The following is a 26,692-nucleotide window of genomic DNA, read 5'->3' on the forward strand; positions in this document are numbered from 1 at the left end:
GTAACATTTAAACTTGAAAGGGCAAAGCAGTGCTGTGACCTTCATCAGAAAAAAATAAATAAAAAAATGTGGAGATGCTCCGTCTAATCAAATCCATCATGCCAGTATCTCATTTGGAAGATGCTGGTGCGTGACAGGCCTCACACCTCAGTGATGGACCTCAGTCAAACCGCCCCCAGCTTCAGCATGCTCTACCATCCCCATGGCAATTATTACCTAGTGACATTTCTCAGCACTGTGGTGGGTGCGAGGAGGAGCAGGCTCATTTGGGAACCTAGTGAAACTCACTTTGGTATGACTTCTTAAAATGTGTTGTGAAAAAACAAAACAGTGATGGCTTTTACTTTATGATGTTATCACAATTTGAAGACTGTGTCTTTCAATTTTTTACTATGAACATTTTCTTTTTCATTTTAGCTGCTTTGTTGACCAATTTTAGACAAATGTTTTTATAGGCACATCAACTTGACTTATGAATCATTTAGACAGACCGTTAAGCTCAAAGGGTCAGCAAGTGTTGGGTCTACACCTATAAGACATACAGCAAAGAAAGAATTTTCAATTGGATTTTCTAACATAATTCTTAAATAATTTGTTCCTGTTTCCTTTATTAAGTTAAAAACAAATACCAATAATTAAACAGTTTGACAAAAGCTATTAGCTGAAAAATTGGCTTGTGGTAAATAATCAACTGAGCGATAATGTGTGTCATATCTATTCTAGATGCTTTTTTACTGTCTCTTCAAGACCCAACATTCAGATGCTTTTTATCTGCTGTGCTCATTGTGGTTCCCTAGATTCACAAAGTTGTAAATATGGCTATTTAACCTTTCCTAGACTGAAAGATGCCAAGGACTTCGTTTTCCATCTGTTCTTGAGTCTTTTCAAGATTCTAGATCAGGGCATGAAGTGTTGCTTTCTGGGGTGCAAGTCAATTAATTTTAGATCTGAAACTTCTTTTGTCATCAGTTTGTGCACTGTCCTCTTTTCTGCAAGCACAAACAGCATTAAAGGCTGTCATGTTAAAAAACTTGAGAGGAAATGTGCTGAGTGCTAAATAAATCTTAAAAGAGATTTCAGAAATCCAGAAAAACTTCTGACTAAAACATTTCAAAGGATTATAAAAAAGTCAGATTCTTTGAAAGCAAAGTAAAGAAAAATTAACAGTATTGGCTATTAGGTTTAATGCAACCAAAACCAAGATTTGAGTCCATGTATTAAAATCAGTTTTCAGGACTGATTGCTTTGTGTTTTCAGAGAATCAAGATCGTGGAGCAAGCCACAGGAGAAAAAATTGCAAAGTCACAGGTGATCAACATAAAGTTCAGAGAGGCTGAAAGAGCATATCTGAGGAAGATTTTTTGTTCTTAATAAACTCAGAACAGCAACAAGCATGGGCAAAGGAGTGGAAATCTCTGAAGCGTAAATTGCCCTCTGTGCCTTTTTACAGACAAAAAATCTAACATAAACAAATAACAGTTTGAAGAAAATTCCTGGTACCACAAATATTGTCAGCTATAAATCACTCCGGGACTTTAATTGGAACTGTGTGCTTTGGTCAGATGAGACTAGGACGAGAAACCCCCCAGGTAGGGGGGATTAGAAACAAAGAAGGAATATGTGGAAAACTACCTGTTAAACATGGTGGAGGATCTGTGATGCTGCAGGCCTTTTTCTTTTCCCAAAGTCCTGTGAATCATCTTAGAGTACATGGTATCATGAACTCTTGGAGGTACCAGGAGACTCTTCTGGCGTCAGAAAATCAGTCGTCGTTGGCTTTTTCAGCAATGTATTATGCAAAGTATGTGAACAAATCAGCACAGAATGATTATTCAGACACAAAATCAACTTACTTCCATGGCAAACTCAGGTCCCATACATAAATCCTACAGGAAACCTGTGAGGTGAGCTGAAGAGAAGAGAGGAAAAAAGAGGACCTATGACTCTGGGTGATCTTGTGCAAAAACATCTCTCTGTATTCTCCAATCTTGAGAAATGTTTCAAGAGACAACTAAGTGCTGTCCTGTGGGGCTTACCAACAACGTGGCACCCATGAATGGAAATTTTGCAATGTGGGACTTTTTTCTCTTTTTTCCACCAGGGGATGCTAACAAGTATAATGTGGCTGTTAATATGTGCATTAAAACAGCTGGAGGCAAACAAAATTAGAGAAACTCTGTTCATGTGGAAACTGATCCTCGCCCAAAAAAGTAGTTACAAGTAATGATGCGTCTTTCCAACCTTAGCTTAGCCATTGTAAAATTAAACTGCTGAAAGTCTTATCTGTTGAGTAAATCTCACTATTAGCGGAGATGTTGGACTTCAGTCTTTAAAGCCCTGAGTCAGGCCTTTACTTTATGACAGTCCTCCAGGTGAACTTTGATAATCAGGAGCAGCAAAATCATGATGATGATGCAAAATGTACAGCATTAAGCTTATTATATGATGTTAACCTATAGTGAGTGGTGTTTTTTTTATTTATATGGGCAATATGGGCAGTTGCCCAGGGCGGCAATAGAAAGGGAAGTATACAAATATCAGATTTAAAAAAAATTACTTATCTGTCAATTGTGTCCTGAACACGTTTTCTAGCACTTCTATGCAAATTTGGTAAGTGGGAAGTTGGCACCCCTGTGTTTTGAGTGAATGTCACCTGCTTGCTGCTGAGAATAGAGAGACTAGCTTACATGCTTTGTGTATGTTTGTGCTACATTTCATCCAACCCCAAAGTCAGATAATTTCCTGCATCTTAACTGGTTGGTGGGCAGCAGAAGTTGGAGCTTGTTCAGGGTGTCATTGGTAGGGATGGGTACCTTTCACATTTGAACTGATACGATACCGATACCTCGTACCTGGGAATCGATACCTCTACTCAACGGTACCAGTTTACGATACTTTTGTGTGTGTTTATGTGGTAATAAATGCTAATTTGTTTAATAATAAAATCTCAAATATTTTTTATTTAACATATTTATTTCTTAATATATAAAATTTAATGCAAATATCAAAACAACATCCAGCTGTTTGTATTGTAACATCTCAGTTGTTTCAAACATTTCTTCAAAATGACAACCCTTAACCTAATACAGTGTTTTGTTCGTAATAATGCACCAATTAAAACCCAGCCGTGTTGGCCATGTTGCTGGCTGCAGACGACGAGTCGCTAACAGATGCAGGTGTGCTAACGGTGCTGAATGCAGGATTTGTAGCTGTAGATCTGAGGCTGATGAAAACTGTGCACTCTTCAGCCTTGAGAAAAATCTTGTGCTAAACCAGGTGCCAGATTAAAAGTATTCCCGCCGCTGGCCTTGCACTTTGCGTCACAAATATTGCAGCGAGCGTAATTTGAATTGCATTGTAAATAGTGGACCATACTTTAGACTGTAACAGCTGCTACTGATGTCATTACGTTCTTGTGCGTGCAATGCTGTGTTCATGTCAGGCTTGGAAAATCGCCTGCTCTTCCACTTCCTCAGTGTCACAATAATGCGTTTAGATATCGAAACATGGTACCGTTTCATTTTATGTGAATCGGTACTCGGTAGTACCGACGGAATTCGATCAGTACCTCAAAAAGTACCGAATTTGGTACCTATCCCTAGTCATTGAAATAAAAACTGGCAATGCAATTAAGATTTTTTTTTTTTATGTAATGCACAATAGTCTCTCACCCGATTACAAATCTTACCGTGTAATATTTTAGAGCTAAATTACCCGACAATAAAAAACAGATAAATTAAATAAAAAAAATTTTTTATGTTCTGTCATCCTCTGCGTAAGCAAACTTTGTGTTACTGTTACTTCAGTGCTTACATTTAGGTGGATGTTTTCAGCATCAGGTTTACAATGAGCATAAAAAAATAGGGACAGCGTTTTTTAAGCAATAGCTATCCTCATCCAAACTCACAAAGCTAATACTTCAGATGTGTTTATTTCACATTTTCTTGTTCATCTACATTTGTTTTGTTAAAAAACAAAATACATAAAAAAACACCTTTAAGGCATGCAGAAGAAACAGTGGTTCACTTCTCATCAGAAGCCAATAATGAAAATCAAGTAAATAATAAAAAAAACGTGGCAGTGAATGAAAACAGGCAATGTTAAATTTGATAACCTTAATATTTATAACATTAATTTTTACCTTTTTTTTAAATATATTTTAATTACCTCCAAATTCACCGAATCTAATTTTCACAGAGGCGAAATTAATCACGTTGGTTTTTACGGCACTCAATCTTACCATGTTCATTATTTCACACCTTCAATTCATTTCAAATTATTTTTGTTACTTTGACCCTTCATACACAATGTGATGAAAAAAGTTTTCATGTTAAAACCCTTGAAGTACCCCGCCTCTCGCCCATAGACTGCTGGAGATGGGCACCAGCTTCCCTGCGACCCACTATGGAATAAGCGGTAGAAAATGACTGACTGACTCTTGAAGTGTACAGAAAAAACTGCGCCCTCTACAGTCACGGTATGGTAAGTTAGGAGGATTAGGTGCTGAAAATTTGTTTTCACCTGTTTTTAACCACAGTTTAGTACTTTCAAAATTAAATAACTATTTTTTATTATTAGTTTCTGACGGGAGTATAGTAAATTAGTCTTTTAAAAAAAAATTAAAATAAATTATTAGAGTAGTTTAAATCACCCCGCCTAAAGTTTTGAACCAAATTACTAGAGCTTGCATCAAAAGTGCCTTAAATTGTAAAACTCCTGCGTGAAGATTTTTCATACTGCGGTGTAGCCTATATTACTATTAAAAAAATAAAATAAAAAATATGAACTAGTGACATGTGGGAATATTTCTAAAATGTCGCTTTTAAATAAGCAAAGAGCAGTTTTAGTTTAATTTTCTTCGACATTAATCAGTTGTGGGGTGGATGTGGGCGTGCATATATTGGGGTTTTGTAGTTACTGTTACTGTAGATAAGACCTTATCTGAGTTGGCAGGACGGTCTGTGTTTGAGGGTGTGTTTAAATCAACCTTTGAACCTCTAAGAGACAACCCGGGGCGGCCCCTTTAAAAACTCTTCATTCTTTCACTGAAAGGAAGCTGAAGTTCCATCCTAACTAAAACGGGGGAAAAAAACAAACAAAACAAAAGCAAAAAAAAAAAAAAGAAAACACGAATCTGCTGCGCTAAGGTGAAAAAGGACTTCTGGTACCTGCTTATTAGCTTGTTCGACTTAACGTTAGTGACGTATTTGTTCTTTGTGGGTCATTTTGGATGATAGTAAAAGGAGGTAATGTTTAAAACTACAGTTCCCAGGCGTCAGAGCAGTGAAAGTTAATGTGTTTGAGGATAGGAAACAAAGTTTAAGTTAAGCTAGCGAGTGTGACGTCAATGTTAGCTTAATGGAAAAAGGCATTTAAGGAAAAACGGTCCAGTTTCTGGAGTATTCAGCTAGCTAGCAATCAGCTAGACTCTATATGTTCAGTTACAATCCGTACAGATAACTATATTAATATTAACACGTCCAAGATGTGTATTTTTTTCTGTTTCTCGTGTTTTCAGGACATTTCCTATTTATTTGAGCCTCTTTGGTCCTCCTTCGCCCTCAGCCAACCTCAACAATGTCAGACGGTACGTCAACAGCCACACATCCTGTCAATAATGTTTAATAAACCACACAACTCAGAGCAAATACATTGTCTTTTTATGCTCCGCTAATGTTCAGAATTTTGCATTCCCCTTTTTTTTTACACGTTTATACATGTTTAGTTAGTTATAGTTCATGACATATTTATCAGGATACTCAGAACTTACAGCCCAGGAAGATAACTCATCATGTTACTAATTAACTAAAGAACACAGGAAAACATGTTAGATTTTCCAGACTTTTTCACTTCTACTTTCTATAGGTCAAATGTCAAAAAATGTAATAGTTTTCACAATGATTTATGTTAAAGTTAAATTCTGTATCTTTGATTTGCCATATCACACCTTGATTTTAACACTTTAGCCATTAGTATTTTGCTTTGATGACTTACTGACTGAATGCTTAATTATTCAAAAGTCAGATTTTGCCGGTTTCACTGTTTAGGGTATAGACAACTGCAAATTCATTTATAACTAGACCAGTACTGACACTGGGTTTAAAAACCCCAACCAAAGCACTAAAACTGCTATTGTTTGGAAGGAAATATAAGTACCAATATTAAAAAATTGAGATTGAAAGAATTAAAATTTTGTTTGTACTGTAGGACATTTCATTGCTTCTTTGACAAGTCTAGATTCTGGATGTAGAAATGAAGCTTATCATAGTTTGTCCAGATGCCACAAACACAGTAAATGACTAACTCTCTTTGAAAATCAGAAACAAATTTTAGCATTGTGTTGTTTAATCATTTGTGCAACCTTCAGAAAAAACTGGATTTAAGCAGATTCACATTAGTATTTTGTACTCAAATGACCAGAATGTGTGTATATATATATTGCAATAATGTACTAATACATTAGTAATGTAAGTGTCTGCTTCATATTAGAGCAGACACAATTATTACAGCACATCATTACATGCATTAAAACTGCAGTTGATCCTGAAATTATTCATATTCCTGACAGATTTGGATTGAAAATTATTTTCATTCAACCTGTTGGTTATATTTCATGTAGAGAACAAAAAAATACAAGCACTTTTTTGCAAAACGCTCGTGCTTGATGTAAAAGGAGTATCATTACAAAAACAATTCTGTTTTTATTTACATTTATGCCCTTCTCAGTAATCAGTGGAAAAGTTTTTAATGCCAATTCAGCAGTCAATTCTCCTCTTATAATTGCTGACCAGCTTTTTGCATGTTTCCACTGGTATTTTAGCTATTTATCTTTTGTTATGAGCTCCAAATCATAGAGGTAAGAAGGCCTATTTGCCATCACCCTAATTGTTAGCTCCTTTAAAAGAATCTCTATCAGACTCAACATTACTTCCAGTCATAAGAAACATGTTAGTAAAATTAAAAGATTGCTTTAAGCCTAAATCTGCCAGGGGTTTAAAGGGCTTAACTCTGTCCATAGGTGCATTGTGTCAAATACTTCAAAACTTACATGCACTGGACTTGTTGAACTTTGATTTCTAAAATAATCTAAAACTCTTACAAACAGGCCTAGTTCAGTTAACAGCCAGTAACAACTGGCAGAAACAGGATTAATAATACCTCAAGGCTATTTAAAAAAAAAAAAAATTAAAATGGCTTCCATTTGGCAAGGTTCAAGCGTTTTCACATTTCAAAAATACTTGTGGAGAGGCAATTTGCAGAAAGAAAGCAAACAGTTTTTTTCCCTCTGCTTGCTTTTGGCCTCTGCAAATAACGCATTGAATTTCACTGGCTGTGCTCTAAAAGAGTTAAAAAGAAGATTCATTAACATGCAGTGATACACACAGTGGTTTCATTCTTAGCAAAAGATTGTGTGCTCACAAATCTGATCCAAGCAAAGAAAGAGCCAGTGGAGGTTCTTGGTGATAAAACTCTTCCAAGTTCCTGTAAATGTGAGTATTTTCTTATTCACTGATATAATTGCACACTTGGATGTATTTGTTTCCTTTTTTATTTTAAATTAAAGCAGGTCTGTGGATTTTGTCTGTTTTTGCTGCTGCACCAGTTGATGAGTGTTGTCTCTGAAAACTAGGTCAGAGTTTAGAAAGGCAGGAGACACCCAAAAATATTTATTTTAGTCTTGACATTATAAATGATTTATTCTTCACCTTGGTCAGACAATAAACCACTAATGTTCATTAGAATCTGGTTTTCTGAAGCTGTTTAATCATTTTATGTTTAACTTTTGTTCATAGAAGTCTATTTGAAATCCACTTAAAATAGTTTATTGGCTGCCTTTTACACATTAATATGGTTGAAAGCATTTGGGTTCGGTTCTAGATGGATCACACGTTGCTGTATTAGTAAATCTCTGCTATGTCTAATTTATATTGCAGCTTCAGAGTTTATATAAAAGTGGATGTCTGAATCTGTGTTAACAGCTTTGCGACTGTGCAAACACAATTTGAACGCTTGGGCTGCTGATGAACAGAGCGTTAAAATAGGTATCATTGCATCTGCTTTCATGCATCAGTGTACAGTAAAAGCCCCCATCCTGGCTGATTTATCCATATTGGAAGCAAGTTGAAGACAAGACAAGTTTGGTTAATGTTTATTATTTTTAGGAGATTTTCTAAGTAAAATTTACTGGAATGCATGTGCTAATGCACAACCAAATACGTTCTCCTGGCTGCATTATGTTTTATACCACTAGATGGGGATCTTTACTGTTTTTCTTTTTATGTCTTGTGCCCCAGATTCTTACGTTAATGATATCATCAAACATTTTTAAGAGCACAGTAATCCCATCGTCACGGAATAGTTTGCATATGTAAAAGTCATCTGTCTTAAGCAACACGTTTTTGAGTGTGCTGTTAAGATTACAGATGATATAATCAGAGGCTGTCATGCGTGGTTTGTTGTTGTGTGAATGACAACTTTATAGTTTATATGATGTTTTTCATTTGTAAACAACAGAGAAATGAGAAAACGCTGTATAGAAATACATTGAAAGAATTCTATTGGGTATAACTGGATTTAAAATAGAGCTGTTTGTGTTTTTGTATAGTGTCCTGAGGTGGAATTATGTAATTACAATGAACTGATTTGATTGATCAGTGAAGTTTGCTTTGTTTTTTGCTCTGACATGCTCTGATTACCCTTTTAAACTAGGAGTTTGATAATTTATGTTTTGTGCCTAGAAAGTTGTGCATGTACTGTAACTTGTCACAGGTTGGGTTACTGTCCCCCTCTGTGCATTGGCTGTCACTATTTATAAAACGCCCTGTCAGGAGGGCCTGTGCTGTGTGTGTTTCGGCTGCCCGTCTCCCCTCAGAATTTTCCAGCAGGAAAGAGATACAGGCCTCACCAGTTAGCTTACTTACTAAGCCGGTTTCTAAGCTTATCCTGTCTGTTCTGTTTGTTTTGTTTGGCTTTTTTTCATCTCCTGCTGTTCATCTCAATCTCCTCTTTAACCCTGGGCTAAATAGGCGCATTGTTATGAGAGCTAGTGGATCTAACTTCTAAGTTTAGACAAGTGGAAACACTTTTGTCCTCTGCTCACCTTGGGTCTGAGCTGCTGGGGTACACTTGGTCACCAGGATTGGTGGCTGTCATGCTAGCAGCACACCATCTTTCACAATGGCCTCTTCTGTGGTTGTATTTCACCACGTTGGCTACTGGAAGCTCATTCCCTGGTTGCTAAGGCAACCAAGAAGGATGGTCCCCCGCAGGATCGGGGAAATCCTTGGGCGGCCTTTTAGTGCATTGCTGTGCTGCACGCCTGCTGACCTGCTCCTTGCTGAAAGGAGGAGGAGCCAACTTTGCAGTAGAGCTGTTACCAGCCGAGCATGGGTCCTGCTACTGCACTGCCCCATCATGAGACAGAGCTCCAGCGTCACAGCGAGCGCTCTCCTCTGCTGGTCAGTTCACAGCTCAGACTCACTCTGCTCCGGTAGTAACCTGAGCTCAGGCGTTAGGATGTCATCTTCCACCTCAAACAGCGATGAACAAGGGAAGGCTAAATCTAAATCTCAGATCCCCAAGAGAGGGAGCCTGCAGAGCAACACCAGCCCTGGTGAGTGTTTATAAAAGTGGGGTCCCATAGAGAGAGATCAGGAAGTATCAGTTGTTACTCTGAGCTGGAGTCAGACAGTTACACAGATGCATGTGTGTGTGTGTGTGTGTGTGTGTGTGTGTGTGTGTGTTGGCATGTAGGATTTCATGCTGTACAGTTTAAAAAATGAGTTTACAAATATAGGATTCCCCTTCATAGCTTAGTGTTAGTTGTTGAATTTAAGGTTAAAACAGTAGTTAAGGTGATTTGTTTTGACTGATGCTGCATGTTTAATATTCAAGATGCATGTGTCTCTGCAAAGGACTGCTGCAGGTCATCGATTGCAAAGACTATCTGAACATAATTTGATATAAAACAGAATATGGATCAATCAATAGGTGCTTGTAATATGACTGATTGATCAGTGTTTATAATAACAGTTTAACAGTTGAATTTATTTTATAGCTATAGTTTGTTGTGCAAAATGGTTGTGTAAAAATTGTTAGATTTTAGTTTAGTTTTGGTCAAATGGTTTCTATTTTAATTACCTAAAATAATCTATCAGTCTCTGAAATTTTTGCTTGAAATATCGTATATCAACTTATTACTTGTTAGCAATTTGAGAAATTGTTTTACAATTTTAGCCAACTAGCCTTACTTTTATTATATTAGTTGTTGTTGGGGCTTGTAGGTCACTCTTGAAAAGCGAAGTTGTACCTTACTTCTGATACTGGCTTTTAGGATGTACAGGTGTTTCTCACTTCAGATTAAGAACCAAGTGAAAATCAACAAGGCTGAACATGTCACACGAAAAAATGAAAAAAAAAAATAGACAAAGGTAGGTAGCAAAGCGGAATAATTCAAACAACATATTTAGAACTACCAAATTTGAGAAGTTGATCAGGGTTTTTTTTATTCAGATGGGCAAAACCTGTATCTGGATCAGTTTTTTGGGGGTCTTACATACTATGTGAGTTCCAGAACATCAGAATCAGCTTTATTGCCAAGTTCGTACATACAAACAAGGAATTTGACTCCGGTACACTTTGCTCTCTTGTTCTGTTTTTGCATTACAGAATATACATATTTACAATGTACAATATACACATATCTAACAGAAAAGGTGCATTTGCAACATCTGTATGCTGTTGTTCTGTACTCTATTGAATGTTCATCAGAGAAACAGCCTGGGGGAAGAAACTGTCTCTGTGGCGGCTGGTTTTAGTAAACAGTGCTCTGTAGCGGCGGCCTGAAGGTAAAACTCTAAACAGTTTATGTGCAGGGTGTGTGGGGTCTGCAGAGATTTTAGCAGCTCTTTTCCTGACCCTAGACCTGTATAAGTCCTGGATGGAGGGAAGGTCAGCTCTGATTATTCTTTCTGCAGTCCTGATTATTCGTTGCAGTCTGGACCTGTCCTGTTTTGTGGATGAGCCAAACCACACTGAGATGGATGAAGACAGGACAGACTGAATGATGGCAGTGTAGAAGATGACCAACAGCTCCTGTGGAAGGTTGAACTTCTTGAGTTGCCTCAGGAAGTACAGTCTCTGCTGGGTCTTCTTTCAAACAGTGTCTATGTGTGAAGACCATCTCAGGTCCTCAGAGATGGTGGTTCCTAAGAACCTGAAGTGGTCCACGACCGATACAGCGTTGTTGAGGATGGTGAGGGGGGTGTATGGGGGTGGTGTTCTCCGAAAGTCCACCACCATTTCCACAGTCTTGAGTGGGTTCAGTTCAAGGTAGTTCTGACCGCACCAGTGTACCAGCCGATCCACCTGCTGTCTGTATGCAGACTCATCACCGTCCTGGATCAGACCAATGACAGTGGTGTCGTCTGCAAACTTAAGGAGTTTCACGGACGAGTCCGATGAGGTGCAGTCATTTGTGTACAGAGAGAAGAGGAGTGGGGATAGAACACACCCCTGGGGGGCACCAGTACTTATTGATCTGGATCGGGAGAAGATGCTCCCCAGTCTCACCTGCTGCTGTCGGTCCGTCAGGAAGTTGTTGATCCACTGACAGGTGGAGGCTGGGACGTTGAGCTGGGTGAGCTTCTGGTGGAGGATGTCTGGTATGATGGTGTTGAAGGCCGAGCTGAAGTCTACAAACAGGATCCTGGCGTACGTCCCTGGATGGTCGAGGTGTTGCAGGATGAAGTGTAGACCTAAGTTAACAGCATCATCTGCCGACCTGTTTGCTCGGTAACCAAACTGCAGGGGGTCCAGCAGGGGGCCTGTGATGTCCTTCAGGTGCTTCAACACCAGCCGCTCAAAGGATTTCATGACCACAGACGTCAGGGCTACAGGCCTGTAGTCATTTAATCCTAGGATGGTGGGTTTCTTGGGAACCGGGATGATGGTGGATTGTTTGAGGCAGGAGAGGAGCTCACATTTCTCCAGTGATTTGTTGAAGATCCTTGTGAAGATCGGAGCAAGTTGATGTGCACAGGCTTTCAGGCATGATGGGGAGACATTATCAGGTCCTCCAGCTTTCTTTGTTTTCATGCGCTGAAAGAGCCTGTTTACCTCTTCCTCGGAGATCTTTAGTGCAGGCAGAGGATCTGAAGGTAGGGGGTTGGTAGCTTTGTGGGAAGAACTTATTCTTGAATGGGATGTGGAGGAGATGATTTGAGGTGTGAATGGCTTCTTGTCATGTCTGCAGTAGAAGCCATTCAGACGGTTGGCCAGTCGAGGATTCGGTTCAAGATGGGTGGAGGGGCCCTTGTAGGCAGTCAGGTTTCTCAGACCAGTCCATACAGGTGAAGTGTTACCAGTAGAAAGGCTGTTCTTAAGCTTCTCAGTGTAGTTTCTCTTAGCTGCTTTAATCTCATTTGTTAGTTTGTTCCTGGCCTGCTTGTACCGCGCCCAATCTCCACTGCTGTGAGGTTCTTCCTTGTCCCTGCGCAGATTCCTGAGATGTGGAGTAAACCATGGCACAATTGTTCCCAAAGGTGCAGAAGGTCTTGGTCTGCACACACATGTCCTCACAGAAACTGATGTATGATGTCACCACATCAGTTAGTTGGTTTAAGTCAGTGGCTGAAGTTTCAAAAACAGTCCAGTCTGTGCATTCAAAGCAGGCCTGTAGCATCTGCTTTGATTCCTCAGTCCACTTCTTAACAGTGTGAACCTTGGGTTTGGAAGCTCTTAGTCTCTGTCTGTAGGTTGGGATGAGGTGGATAAGAGAATGATCTGAAAAACCCAGAGCAGCCCTGGTAACAGCATGATATGAGTCCTTTAAAGCTGTGTAATAATGGCCCAGTGTGTTTTTGTCTCTGGTGGGACACTTAATATGCTGTCTGTATTTGGGGAGTTCATTGGAGAGGTTTGTGCTGTTAAAATCTCCCAGTATTATGATGAAAGAGTCCCACGTCTGTAATCAGCTCAGCGAGATGTTTTTCAGCGGTAGAAGTGCAGCAATGCGGTGGAAAATATGAGCCAATTATTATAAACGAGGAAAACTCTCTCGGTGAATAAAACGGTTTACAGTTTATGGAAAATGCCTCCAGATCAGGGCCACATGTTTTTCCCAGCACTTTTACGTCTCTGCACCAACTTTCATTTGTATAAAAGCAGATTCCGCCTCCTCGCTTCTTCCCCGATAGCTCCACGCTGCGATCCGCTCTGAGCAACTGGAAGTCCGGCATCAGCAGTGCGCGGTCCGGGATGTTTTCACTCAGCCATGTCTCGGTAAAGCAGAGAATCGCTGATCCGCGGAGGTCCGTGTGTTTACCGGTGAGAAGAAGCAGCTAGTCCATCTTGTTACTTAGAGAGCGGACATTTGCCAGGTGGATTGAAGGCAGTGGTGTGCGAAGTCCTCTTTTGCGGAGCTTTACCAGCGCGCCAGCAGGTTTCCCCTCCGACTCTTTCGGCGCAGGATCCCATATATAGCCGCAGCTCCGCTTGCCAGGAGCTCAGTGAACCTCGGATCAATGAAAGATGGTGAAAAAAACCCAAGAGAGGACTCTGATGTTGAGAAGTTCCACAGGATTGTGGCCCGACACCACAGAACTGTGGCTCGAAAAACATAAAAACACACAAAATACAAAAACAAAGAGAGAGCGAAGCTCCGAGGCTGCCATCGTCGGCGCCATCTTGTTTGAACATAGCTGCTTCCTTAGCTTATGGGAGACGGAGTCTTCATCAGGTCCTGATTAGCCAATCAGAAGCAAACTTTGTAATCACGCAGCCTCGCCACCCTAGGCAACCAGTAAAAAAATTTGATTCTTCCGGGATTTTTTAAAACATTTTTTAGACTCAGTGAGAGACCAGGAAGGTAAACAAGCATTGCAGACAAAATACAATCTCCTGGCTGAGGCTATTTCACATTTAAGCTTTCAAACCTGTAACCATTCAATTGAATGAAAAGACAACCTTACATCATAGATTATTTCAAATGCTTTCTGACTTAGCAAAATAAGAGGGTCAAATAAACATTAATAGACTCAGGAGACCATAAATGTGGGATAAGAAGTAGCTATGGCTAATCTAAAAAGTCTGCTATGGATATTTTAAAGGGACTTAGTAAAATTAGTTCTAGTGGACAAAATGTCAGATCTGTGTTTTTGGTCATTTCAGTGTTTTCACAATTTGCATTCATATCTATTTGTTGAATATATTTATTTTGTCCATTTCAACCAACAGTAATGATTAGAAGGCTGTGTATGTTTTGTAAAGTCCAACTATTATGTGATATTTTAACATTTGAATTTTTGCCTTTCCTTATACATTAACAGTCTACTGGGCATTGGGTTTACTGGTCATTAGAACAGTTGGATTAAATTCTATGGCAAATCGTTTCTTTGAGAAAGATTATTCTGTCTCTTACAGATGTAAGGACCTCATTGGGGTGTGATTGTTGCAATGGGTTTCAAATGTTAGAATTAGAACAGTTTAATTTGTGCTATGACAGGTTTTTAATTATGTTTTACCTCTCCGGCAAGATTCCAAGGAGAGACATGCTACATTTTAACATTGATGTTTTTCTACGCTCGACTCACACATTAAGATTTCCGACTTAATGCGAGAGCTTGCATGAGATAGAATACAAGCCAATAATAAAGCATTGTAGCTCAAATATTATGCTTGTGCTATAAACTACCTGGCCTTTTTGGCTTATTTTTATTAGCATAAAGTTTCTCCTTGTGGCTAATATGATATACTACAGATGATTACTTCAAAGACCCTTTCATGTAAATATTAATTTGGCTTGAAGCTTGGTGATGCCTTTCCGCTGGGCAGATTGACTGTTTGGAGGGATGCAACTGAATATCTGAAGCAGTAACTCTCTCCGACAGACATTTTACAATATTTGCTGAGGAAGCCTGAGGTTGGTGCAGTAATAAATAACTTAGAAGTCTCTCCACCAATGCAGTCATTTAAGTCCTCTCAATTAGCCGCTTGGCTGGGTCCTGTGCTTCTCCCAGTCTGTTTTGAGCACCAGATGTAGGCCACTTCTATCAGGCCACATCAGCCTGCTTGCATTCTGACAGCAAATTACTTTTGTAAACAACTGTTGTAAGAGCAAAATTGAGTTGTAAACAAGTCATGATCCCCGAGTCATCAACATCTGCATTGTTTTACTCATAAGGCATTTAGTTCTGCTGTGTTACATTTTTCATGTGTCTTGTAAAAGAGGCTTATATTCATCTACAGACATGGACAATTCTTCTAATACTTAAGCAGTTGCAGGTTCATATGCGTCCTTAAGAAGGCGGTGGTGAGTCTCACATTAAATCATCCTAAAATATTATTAGTAAGTGAGACAGTATGTTTTTGCCATAAAGCTTTCTGAGCATTTACTGGCTGAGTGTGTACATGTCTTGCAGCTGCATTGTCTTTCCTGTTTACCTAAATGGTCGATTTCCAATCAGCATGACGGAGACACTGATGGACAACTTCTCGTTTCTTAGTAAAAAAGTGTTTTTCAAGTAGAATAACTGCACCTGTGATCAGAATGAGAAGTACACATGAGAATGGAAAATGGCAGAAAACAGCCAAATATTACTCAAGATCTATGGTGTTCATTGGTAAAAGTGACAGTAATCAGTTTGTGTAAATCTTTAAGATACTTTAACACTAGAGGGAGACATCTGGCATGAAAGTGTTAAACAAGTAGCTGGTTGTCGGCGTCTCAACTCTCTGCCCGTCCTGCAGTTGGACATGAGCAACGACCAAATCGTTCTGTGTTTGGGTGGAAAATTCCAGGGCTTTCTTCTGCTAATAATAGCTCGGTTGCATCCCATGTAACATGTCTGTTCTGGAAAAGGGATTTTGTAGAGCTGGGAATCAAGGACATGAAATCTCTCACACCACCAACAGCTGGACTTTTTGTTCCTGAGCGCCACTAGTTAGCAGAGCACTACCCTGGGATCCTCTCAAAACAAAGACAAGCACTCTACACACAAACTCACAGCCGGCAGACTCAACATCAAGATGAACAACAGCGCCACATGATTATGATAGGTTGTATTTCACTGATTAGGTACAGTTAAGTACTCTGCTGTGGTCTGTCTCTTCTCCCAGCGTTGCTCCCAGCAGAGATCCTCTTTCATTTAATCCACCTCGTTTGATCAGAGAGGAACCAACGTCAGCTGATGTTTGGTCTCTGGCTTACTTTTTCTTATCTTCTGATCTCAGCAAGTCTATTGTCTACCACATTCGTCTAAAGTGACTGATCTGTACATTTGAATTTTCCGTTGTTTAGTACAGCGCTCTTTGGGGTATGAAGTGACTCTATCCACCACAAGATGTTTTGTACTGACCATGCGTGGTTTCAAAATGTAGTTTTGTAACTCCGATAAATCCATCACTTAAATCCATCACTTTTTACAAATTATACCTTTAATGTGTGGTAGTCATTTCTTTTCAGCCACATTAACTCTGATTCCCCCTAAAAGAATCAGGTGCAACCAGTCGCCTTCAAAGGTCACCTAATTTGTAAATAAAGTTAATATTTTCTTAGTTTGATCAGGGGTCATAATCCGTTGTATCTGATTTCAAGAATCTGTTGTCTCAAATGGAGATTACAACCAGAATCAATGTCACTGGGGTATAATGCAAAGTCTTTTTTAATTACCGTATTTTCCGCACTATAAGGCGCACCGGATTATAAGGCGCACCTTCAATGAATGGCCTATTTTAGAACTGTTTTCATATATAGGGCGCACCGGATTATAAGGCGCATAGAATAGAAGCTACTGCAGTCAAACGTTTGACTGGGGTTGCGTTATGCATCCACTAGATGGAGCTGTGCTAAAGAGAATGTCAACAAAACAGTCAGATAAGTCAGTCAAACTTTATTAATACACTACAAACCAGCGTTCTGATAACTCCATTCACTCTCATGGTAAGGTCTCCTCTACATAGAATTCTATTGAATAGAGCCAACCGCACGTTAGGAATGCATTGGAGTCTATGAAGATGAAGTTGAAATCAAACGTTAGTTAAAACGTGAAAGGGAACTTTTCCCTGATTCAGTAAACACGTAAAAGAAACAATTTGATGCACTAAATCAAACGTTAGTACTGTTAACCTTTCCTGTTTCTGTCCCCTGACCGTAGTCTGATGACACAGGGGAGACGCTTTCTCCAGGGCCGAAGTTACTAGTTTCCTCGGGGTTAACTTCCTCACTCATACGTTGCTGAGTTGAGCATGAAGAAACAGCATCAAAACACTGAGTTGTTGACGAGATTCGGGGTTCTTTTTAATGACTTTGCAGCACGTAAAAACACAGGGCTTACAGACTCATACACCGCTGCTCCGGTCGCCGTCTCTACCCACCCCACACACACAATAATACCGACGTCACTCCTTCACTCTTGATTCTCAGCTACGGCGGCACACAGCGCCACCTCTGTCCGGAGGAGTAATAACAACATCTTCCATACACACACATGAAACATACACCCCACACACTGAGCTTCTAATCACATATAGTTCAGGCAATTCCTGCAACAGTACATTCAAACGTTATACACACACAAGTGGTGTTGGACTAGGAGTAAGCACAGTACAGGTGTTTACCGCTATTACTTCGGCGACGCCCCTGACTACGGTAGCCTTAATGCTGCAAGCGGTGCGGCTTTGTAGTTTACCAGTCGTACTGAAACATTTTGACAGAGCGCCGTGTACAACCAGTATGGATCAACCAATTAACCAATTGATCCATATATAAGGCGCTCCGGATTACAAGGCGCACTGTCATTTTTTGAAAAAATTAAAGGTTTTTAAGTACGCCTTATAGTGCGGAAAATACGGTAATACAAATGAATTATATTAAAGATTAAAGCATTTTATCATTATTAATCTCAAAAATGTTTCAATAAAACTTACCTATGAAGAAAATTAAACTGAACCAAATGAATTTAGGAGTTTAGGAAATGGCACTGGTACAGGGGGTACAAAACAACAAAGGTGTAAACTAACCTGGAACCAGCATAGTTTTATGATTTTGAAATTAAACAAATAATGAACACATAAAAAAAGAATATAGAGAAGCATTTTACCTCATATTGTTTTTGGATGTAATCCTTACTGGGGTTTTGTCTCAGAGATGGGATACTGACCTTTTGCCGCATAAGCATCCTACAAGTATAAGTTACAAGTGCAGTGTTAAATGGTGACGGTCTCAAGTGGCAGAGTAGCTCTGCTATATTCAGACATGATGAGAGCTAAACTGACAGAGTTGACAGTAACAATGGTCAGAATGATAGCAGATACTTGGTATGGGACAGTGAGAGTCATCTATTTTTTCTCATTGAATGTGTGCCTATTATTGCATATTATCATGAATTTAATATAATGAAAGTTGTCCAAACTATTCTGGATGCTGGGAAGTCATTTGTTTGTGAATGCTTGTCCTATTTCTCATGGGAATTCGGCTCCTGGCGTGAAGGTTAGTCTCGTTGAGCAGTGCCACTAGTGTCACTAACAGGGATGCCAGCGTCTTGAAGAAGGGGAGGAACAGTGGTATAGAGTTTCTCCCTGGAGCTGTTGATTGGTGTCTGGGGAAAAGGTGTGCTGACAAGTAATATTAGTGAGTCATGTAGAGGTCACAAATAAAAACATATCTCACTGTGTTGTTGGGTAATGGCATCAAAAAAATTCAACTGGACTTTTAATTTATAAAAATCTCAAGGTTGTGGTTGAAATTGCTAGATTTTCTTTTTATTGTAGTCTAAATGTATTTAAAATCTATTCTTTAAAATACGTTTATCATAAATGGTTTTAAAATATAGATGGCGCAGTTGGTAGCACTGTTGCCTTGCAGCAAGAAGGTCCTGGGTTCGACTCCTGGCTGGGGGTCTTTCTGCATTTGTTTCCTGGTACTCTAACTTTCTCCCACAGTCCAAAAACATAACTGTTAGGTTCTCTCTAATTTGCCCTTAGCTGTGAATGAGTGTGTGCATGGCAGTATGATTGTTGAATGATGCGATATCAGACAATACCAGCTACAATTAACCCTCTTTCTCTGTCCCCCACTATCATGTCCTCATCAGGTTTGGACATCAAGGCCAATGAGAGTCCATTCAACTAGTCATAAATATATTATTAGCATGCACAGATTAAATGCCTGGGAATTAAAAATGTAAGAAGTCATTTTTGCTGTAGCTGTATAAGCCCTGCCTATTAACACTGATGAGAACTTCTGATGTATAACATACATCTCTGGGCTAGCTTGACCTAAAGTGCCTCAGTCTTTTTGTCATCGTTTCCTGTATGGTTGGCTTTCTGTGTAATGGTATTGCGCAAAAAACAGTTTATTTCCTGTATTCAGGACCTGTTGATGTTTTTGTGTGCCTTTCTTGTTACTTGCGTTTTTATCTTTTGTGTGTCTTTTGTTTCTGGATTTGAACAGTGGCTTGGACAAATTCTGTTTTCCATTTTGGTCCTGTTTGGTTTAAATGCTGCTTTCAATGCCACTGACACAGTATTTTATGTACAACCGCTTGGACATATGGTTGAGATTAGAGGGCTTGCCTTGAGCTAATTTAGATAATATTTGAAAGATTGATTTTAGTACATGTACATAATAATTTATCTGTACCAATGTCAATGTGTGGTGTTCCACAGGGTTCTAGGCCTGGTCCTATTCACTTTTTATATGCTTCCTCCTGGAAACATTATTAGACAACATCATATGATAGTTCACTCTTATGCTGATGATACTCAGTTCTACTTGTCTATAAACAATATATTACAAGCTTGTCTGAAAGATATGAAGTCTTAGATGTCCTGCAATTTGTTTCACATCTTAACATATCAAAATGGAGATATGTATATATTTGGTAGTATAAAACTCAGAGAGTAACTTTCTAATTCTATTCTTTCTCTGAACAGTATTACTTTAGTCCCAAATGTTATAGTGATAATCCTCTGTTATTTTTTTTACCAGGACCCATCTTTTAAGTCTTATATGTTAAAAAGTCTGAAGTACAACATTCATTTTCACAAAACATACATTTTAGATAGAGCATTTATTTGACTCATTAATTGTTGCAGTCATAGTTTTAAAATGCTTTATGTATCTTTTACATATTTTGAGTTATATGTGTTTTAAATGTATTGTAATTATCCTGCATTGGCAAATTAATTTATTAATTGTGTTGCTGTGGACCATCTTAATTTGTTGAACGCTTTGTCTTTTAAGCACTTTGAAAAGTCTAATAAATAAAAGCTGACGTGAGTTAAAACAAAGTACTTGGACCTTCCTTGTCATGTGAGAGAAGAAAGAAGCAGCTTTCCGGACAACTTGTGATTAAAGGGGAAACACGGGAGGAAGTATGTAAACTAGCTAACCTCCATGTAAACGTGATTGCACATGAAGCCTCATGAGATTTTCTAAAGAATAGTCATACCTTATGACAAATTTCACAGAGCTGCCATGTGAAAAGGAGAGATATTTTAGACCTTAACAAACCTCAGTTAAAAATCAAAAAGTAATTAGCTGAAATAAATAACATCAAATGCAGTTTTATGTGCAAGATTGGACTCGTGAGATAATTGAAGTCTTGTGTTCATGAAGAAGAGGTGGGAGGAGGAGAAGTGGGAGTGGCTACTTATCCCGGGGCACCCCTCCATTTTACAGCACAATAGAGCTTGATGCAGTCCGCCCCACTCCGTCCCCTTTTTTGCCACGTGGTATGCACCAACCAAGTACTTAAATCCGGGAGCTTGAAGGCTGTGCAGTTCATGCACTGAAAACCGGTGCAATCCAGGAAGCAGCTGTGACACAGAATCAGGGGAAAGAGAAGGGGGGGGGGGAAACTGCCTCAGCAGCCCTCAGAAGGTGGTTACAGCAGGAGAAGCAGCAGAACAGACAAAAGGAGGAGAGCTGTGTGATCCGGTGTCAGAGCAACATTGTGTTCCCAAAGAGTGTACGCTCTCTGTTTGCTGTCATTCTCGCTCTCTCTTCCACTGTACCAGCGGGGGAGGGTACATCGGCCGTCCCAGGCCTAGTTACATGTCCCAGCATCCCGCAAGAGCTCAAACAAGGCCACTGCGTCCATAACGGAGACTGAGTGCAGGACAAGACAGGCAGATAAAGGTACTGTAGCATACAATGAACAATCATAAACAGTACCTTTAAAATGAAGAGCTTGTCTTTGTGAATTTGATGTTAGCAGGAGTTTTAGCAGTTTAGTGTGAGGCATGGATGTTTATCACTTTAAAAATACTGCACAAGCAACCTACATATTATTGATCCTTGTATAAAGTGCAGTTGGCAAATATTTGGGGCATACAGTCCTATTTGTTGTTTGCTTCAGGGCTACAGGCAAATAGATTGCTACCTGAAATTCCTGAGAGTAACCCTTTAGAAAATAATTATTTAAAACCTGTTCATTAGGATCATTATGTATCTAACCTGAAAGACAGACTGCAGTGGTGTATCCACTGCTTTAGCTGCAGCTGAAACTTGCATCTTTATTAACACTGTGCCCCTCAGCCAGCCTGTAGGAATCATAGGGTACTGCCAAGCTCTCACTATTACTCACCTGAATACACTAACCTTCCTAATGCCTCTAATGGTGGTGTGTTAATCAGCTGCCACCTGCCGTGTTTGTTAGGTTATCTGATTTAAACAAAGCAAAGCCCAAATGGCCAATTAGCTTATTAGTTTTCCTTTCTATTTGTCCTAAAATATTTCTGGTTGTTTTATCTGAATGATGAAAACCGACAATGTGTTTATGAGGTGGATGCAAAGTCGAGGTTTATTCTCAGCGGCGGTTGCTAAGGAACACCTGAAGCAAGTGTCGTCATTCTGCCTCTCAGTACTAAAGTCTGAAAAGACTTGCAAAACTTTTACTGGAGTCTCTCTCACCACTCCAAGGAAGTAAACCAAATCAAATGGGCTGAAATCAGTAAGAATCAGCTTTGCTCAAACTATGCTCAACAATTTACAGGTTACATTATACCAGAAAATACCCTCACTGCAGTGTTTTTAAAACTTGAAACGAGCCAAAATGTTGGATTATTTGCCTAAAACAGCTTGAAACTATTACTACCCTAATCTTGTTTTAAATTTCTATTTGACCTTTACATAGGGAAAATTGATGTAAGCAAGTGTAATGTTTTAAACCGTCAGTCAGTCAGTCAGTAATTTTTCTACCGCTTATTCCATAGTGGGTCGCGGGGAAGCTGGTGCCTATCTCCAGCAGTCTATGGGCGAGAGGCAGGGTACACCCTGGACAAGTCGCCAGTCCATCGCAGGGCAACACACAAACAACCATGCACACACTCATTCATACACCTAAGGGCAATTTAGAGAGACCAATTAACCTAACAGGCATGTCTTTGGACTGTGGGAGGAAGCCGGAGTACCCGGTGAGAACCCACGCATGCACGGGGAGAACATGCAAACTCCATGCAGAAAGACCCCCGGTTGGGAATCAAACCCAGGACCTTCTTGCTGCAAGGCAACAGTGCTACCAACTGCGCCACCGTGTTTTAAACCGCTCTAAAAAAATATTTTTAAGTGCTTTGAGTTTGATTTTTGGAGGATTCTGAATGTACAACATTTTGGATCTTGCATCTCCAGAGGAAAAGGATTGCACTGGTCCTTGTAGAGCAGAAGCAGCTCCACAGAAACTTAATGAGCATGTAGGTGGTGTGCAGAATCACAGTAATGTGACACTAGGATGGGCAGCTTTGTCAATGTTACCTGCTTGTATAAGGGATGAGCTCATGATTGTGTCATGATGATGAATGGTTGTGGTATTTCCTTCTAAAATAAGCAGACACACTCACAGTAAACATCACGCTCGGAGCAAAACAAGAGGCTGGGTTGTCAAATCGTGGGTCTGTGCAGATTCACAGAAATTCAAAAATGGAAGATTAAATATTATGTAAAATGATTATAGAAGGTGCTGTTTTGATACATCTGTCATACTATCATTAAAAATTCTGCAACAAGAAGCCTTAAGTTGTAAATTATTTTGAGATTATCCAATATAGTCTCAGTTTTTCATTATATTTAAAACCAACTTATGTCGAGTTTTTCCAAGGTTTAGACTCTTTCTAATTATGTTTTTCTGTCAGTTTTTTATTAAAGTTTTCTGTATAGAAAAGGTATGGTTTGTATTGGATACGTTAGAGTCCTGAAATAAATATATATTTAATTAGCTGTTTTCTGTGTTGGAAATTCTGAGGAAATTACATGACTACTATGTTGGGTTTTACTAGTTAATAGTGTTAACTTCGAGGCACGGTGGTGGCACAGGAGTTAAGCGCTTGTCCCATGTATGGAGGCCTTGTTCCTTGACGCAACTGTCACGGGTTTGAGTCCCAGCCCGTTGATGTTTGCTGCACGTCTCCCCCTCTCTCCACCCCATTTCCTGTCAGCTCACTTTGTCAAAAGACTCCCTGCCATTAGTGTCTCAATTTAGAAACTTCATTTATGCTGCACATAGGTCTCACTAATACAGAATCTATGCAAGAGTTACTTAAATGCAGCGATAACCCAATAATATTATTCAATCTCATGCTATCCTATGCATATGCTCTGTCTACACTGTTGAAGATTTACTCCCATCGACATATTCATTGGTGGTTCCAACAGCAGGGAATCCTGCCCCATTTTCTGATTAATTCAGCTAACAATTATTTGACCACTTGGGGCACCCAGACTGTGTATAGAGCGTTTACCTTTCATCCTTAAATAATCAGGTATTTTTTAAGTATAGAAAAATAGAATACATAAGATGAAAACCAAATTAACATACCCTGTCTTGACCCTCCCTGTAGTACATTGTAAATTTTACACTCTTCATTCCAATACACATGCACTGTACAAAATAGGGATGCATCATAAAATATATATACTTCATAGACCTGACTTGAAGTTTAATAAAATGTGCTTCAGTTCTTCTAGTTTAGACCGACGTAACATTTTTAGATACACCAACATATATAGGTTAAGAATATGTGTGGCAGCTGCTTTGGATTCCACTTCAGTACACTATGTTAGCGCTGTAATGGATATTGAGTTTGTTATTATGTCCCTTCTGCATGCAATATTAAAGTGCCGCACTGTATTAATATAATGTGGACAATGGAGATACCCTCTGCTCAATCCTAACTCTACCACTTTATAAGTAGACAGCAGATGGCAGGGACTAATTGTCGCTGCCTAGGCACAGCACCAATAATGGCTCCAATTATAGAGAAGCAAAAGCACACCACTCCTAAACCCAGAGATTTGAGTGAATTATAGTGGTTGCTCATTAAACAATGGTGCTCCTGTCTTTTAAAATGAACAGCTGGGTTCAAAAACGACACACTTAACAGAGTGTGCCAACGCGTTGCTCTCCTTTATGTTTAGTTCAGTTTGGAGTGTAGATGGAGATGGAAATTTTTCTCTGGCATGTCTATCCTTGTTTCAGAAAGTACATGTGGGTAAAAGTGATTAACTGTCAAGTAGTCATACCTGGGTGTGAAATATGTTTTTTGTACTGCAGTCTTTTTTCAAGCTGCTCATTTTATAAGCATGTTGACTGTATCATGTTTGCAGACACTTAAACTAGAGCTTTATTTTTCATCAATAACATTCTTTTTTTTTGCATCTGTTTTGCTTCCAGGTTGATTTTTGGTTCTTCTTAGTTGTATGTCCAACTCTTGATTGAAAGAAATAAGCTAATATGTTCTAGAAACTGAAAGTTAAGAACAAAGGGAGTTTTTAGCCAAAGATTGTGTAACACTAAGAGCGCTGTGATTCCATTTGCAACCAGTTTCAGTTTCACATAACATTTCATTAAACAAGCCATTGCTCTTAAATTATAAGATGTAAACTTTTGTGTGTTTTGTTTTGTCACCTGAGACTAATCTGTGGTGACTGAGCCAAGGGTGACTCTGCTAAAATAACTTTTCTCTAACTAAAACTCGACACGCTGCAATCTTTGGCAACCTAAACGGCAATTTCTCTCTATTTATACCCTTGGCAGTTTATATTTGTCCCTTATGGTTTCTCTTAATTAGCTGTCTGCTGGCTGTCAACAGACAATAATCCCTGTAAACAGTTATGTTGCTACTGTTTAACTTTCCAATTCAGTAGTAGAAATGTATCAGAAAGACTTAAGCTGCATTTTGTAAACTTCGTCAAAATGCAAAGAACACAAACATCATTTCTCTTATCCTGTGCTAACTCAAAATACTTATCATATAATCATCATCTTAAATATTCCTGTTTTAAATGTGTTTTTATTTTAATATGTTTTATATACTAAAAATAAAAACCTACACAAAGATTTGGATAACTGGCAAGATTACTCTGCAAACAGACAGCAGACAGTGGTCATTTTTTGGCCACACAGCAACATTAGTGGTAAATTTCAAATGCATTCCTGTATTTCTTCAAAATCTGAAAACTAGATTATGATGCAAAATTTTACAAAATGAAATGAAAACTATCTTTTTACTTTTTACCGGGCGTATTCCATAGTGAACTCTTTGAATACCGACAGATTTTTAAATTATGTTGGATGATGATACGTTTTAGAAACTTGCAGTTGCTTCCACATTTACTACACAGGAGATGACAAGCAAGTAATCTCCTGTGAAGGTCAGGGAGAAACATGTGGAGAAGTCTGTATTTTTTTCTGATGTCGTAGCTCTTCCTGTGTTTACTTCAGACCTCTGTGGTGTATCTGGACCCAAGACCCTCAAGCCCCAGAGATCCCTCCCAGGGACGCCAGTTTCTCTTTCCCAGCCCCCAGTCAACCTGCGAGCATCCATGGAGGAAAAGTACAAAGAGCTTGCTGAGGTGAGAACTAAATAAAACCCAAATACAAACATTAAGATTATAACCAAATTTTAAATACCTAATTATATATTTGTTTAAAACAGAGCAGGTTTAGTTTACGTTTATGTAAAATAGGTACTTTTAATTTTTGAATTTTGGTTACACTGCCTTTAAAAATGCTTAATAAGAAAAAAACAACACATTTGCCCTGTTAAGGTGATGGAGAAATATTTTTTTAAATTGACCCTTGTATGCTTTCATATTTTGTCATGTTAAAGCGTGATATTTCAGTGTATTTTATTGGGATTTTAGCTGATAGACCCACACAAGAAAGTTGATAACTGAACTAGAATTACAGCTGCTTGTCTTTTGGAGTTTGTGTCTACCATCTATGCACATCAGCAGACGGAAACATTTACCCATTCTTCTTTGCAAAACAGCTCAAGATCAGTCAGATTGGATGGAGATTGTTAACTTTTCAGTCTTGCCGTAGATTTCCATTGGAGGTCTGAACTTTGACTAGGCCATTTTGACACAGGGATACGGTTTAATCTGAACCATTTCTTAATATCTCTGGCTGTATGTTTAGTGTTGATTTTCTGCTGGAAGGTTAAACGCAGTCCTGTTCTCAAGGTCCGGGACTCGAACCCGGGACAGCCGCATCGAGCACTACAGGTCCTTCTCAAAATATTAGCATATTGTGATAAAGTTCATTATTTTCCATAATGTCATGATGAAAATTTAACATTCATATATTTTAGATTAATTGCACACTAACTGAAATATTTCAGGTCTTTTATTGTCTTAATACGGATGATTTTGGCATACAGCTCATGAAAACCCAAAATTCCTATCTCACAAAAT

The 26,692-nt window shown here is 39.0% G+C and overlaps 1 protein-coding gene across 8 annotated transcripts in view; it reads left to right on the top strand.

Annotated features, from left to right (window-relative positions):
- Positions 1 to 4,987: 4,987 nt before the first annotated feature.
- The window catches only part of LOC124856509 (AMP deaminase 2-like), a 40,694-nt gene continuing 18,989 nt past the window's right edge, over positions 4,988 to 26,692 (top strand). For 2 of the 8 annotated variants that reach the window (XM_047346993.1, XM_047346994.1), the window contains exons 1-2: positions 9,163 to 9,613; positions 25,719 to 25,849. In XM_047346993.1, the coding sequence (XP_047202949.1) occupies positions 9,178 to 9,613; positions 25,719 to 25,849 (567 nt within the window). In that variant the 5' untranslated portion in view covers positions 9,163 to 9,177. Of the gene's footprint in view, positions 5,588 to 9,162; positions 9,614 to 20,815; positions 21,140 to 25,718; positions 25,850 to 26,692 lie in introns of those variants that run through there. The other 6 variants (XM_047346998.1, XM_047346999.1, XM_047347000.1 and 3 more) reach the window with 6 other exon arrangements.

This window comes from Girardinichthys multiradiatus, chromosome 20 (genome assembly GCF_021462225.1).
Source record: "Girardinichthys multiradiatus isolate DD_20200921_A chromosome 20, DD_fGirMul_XY1, whole genome shotgun sequence".
In the NCBI taxonomy this organism is placed as follows: Eukaryota; Metazoa; Chordata; class Actinopteri; order Cyprinodontiformes; family Goodeidae; genus Girardinichthys; species Girardinichthys multiradiatus.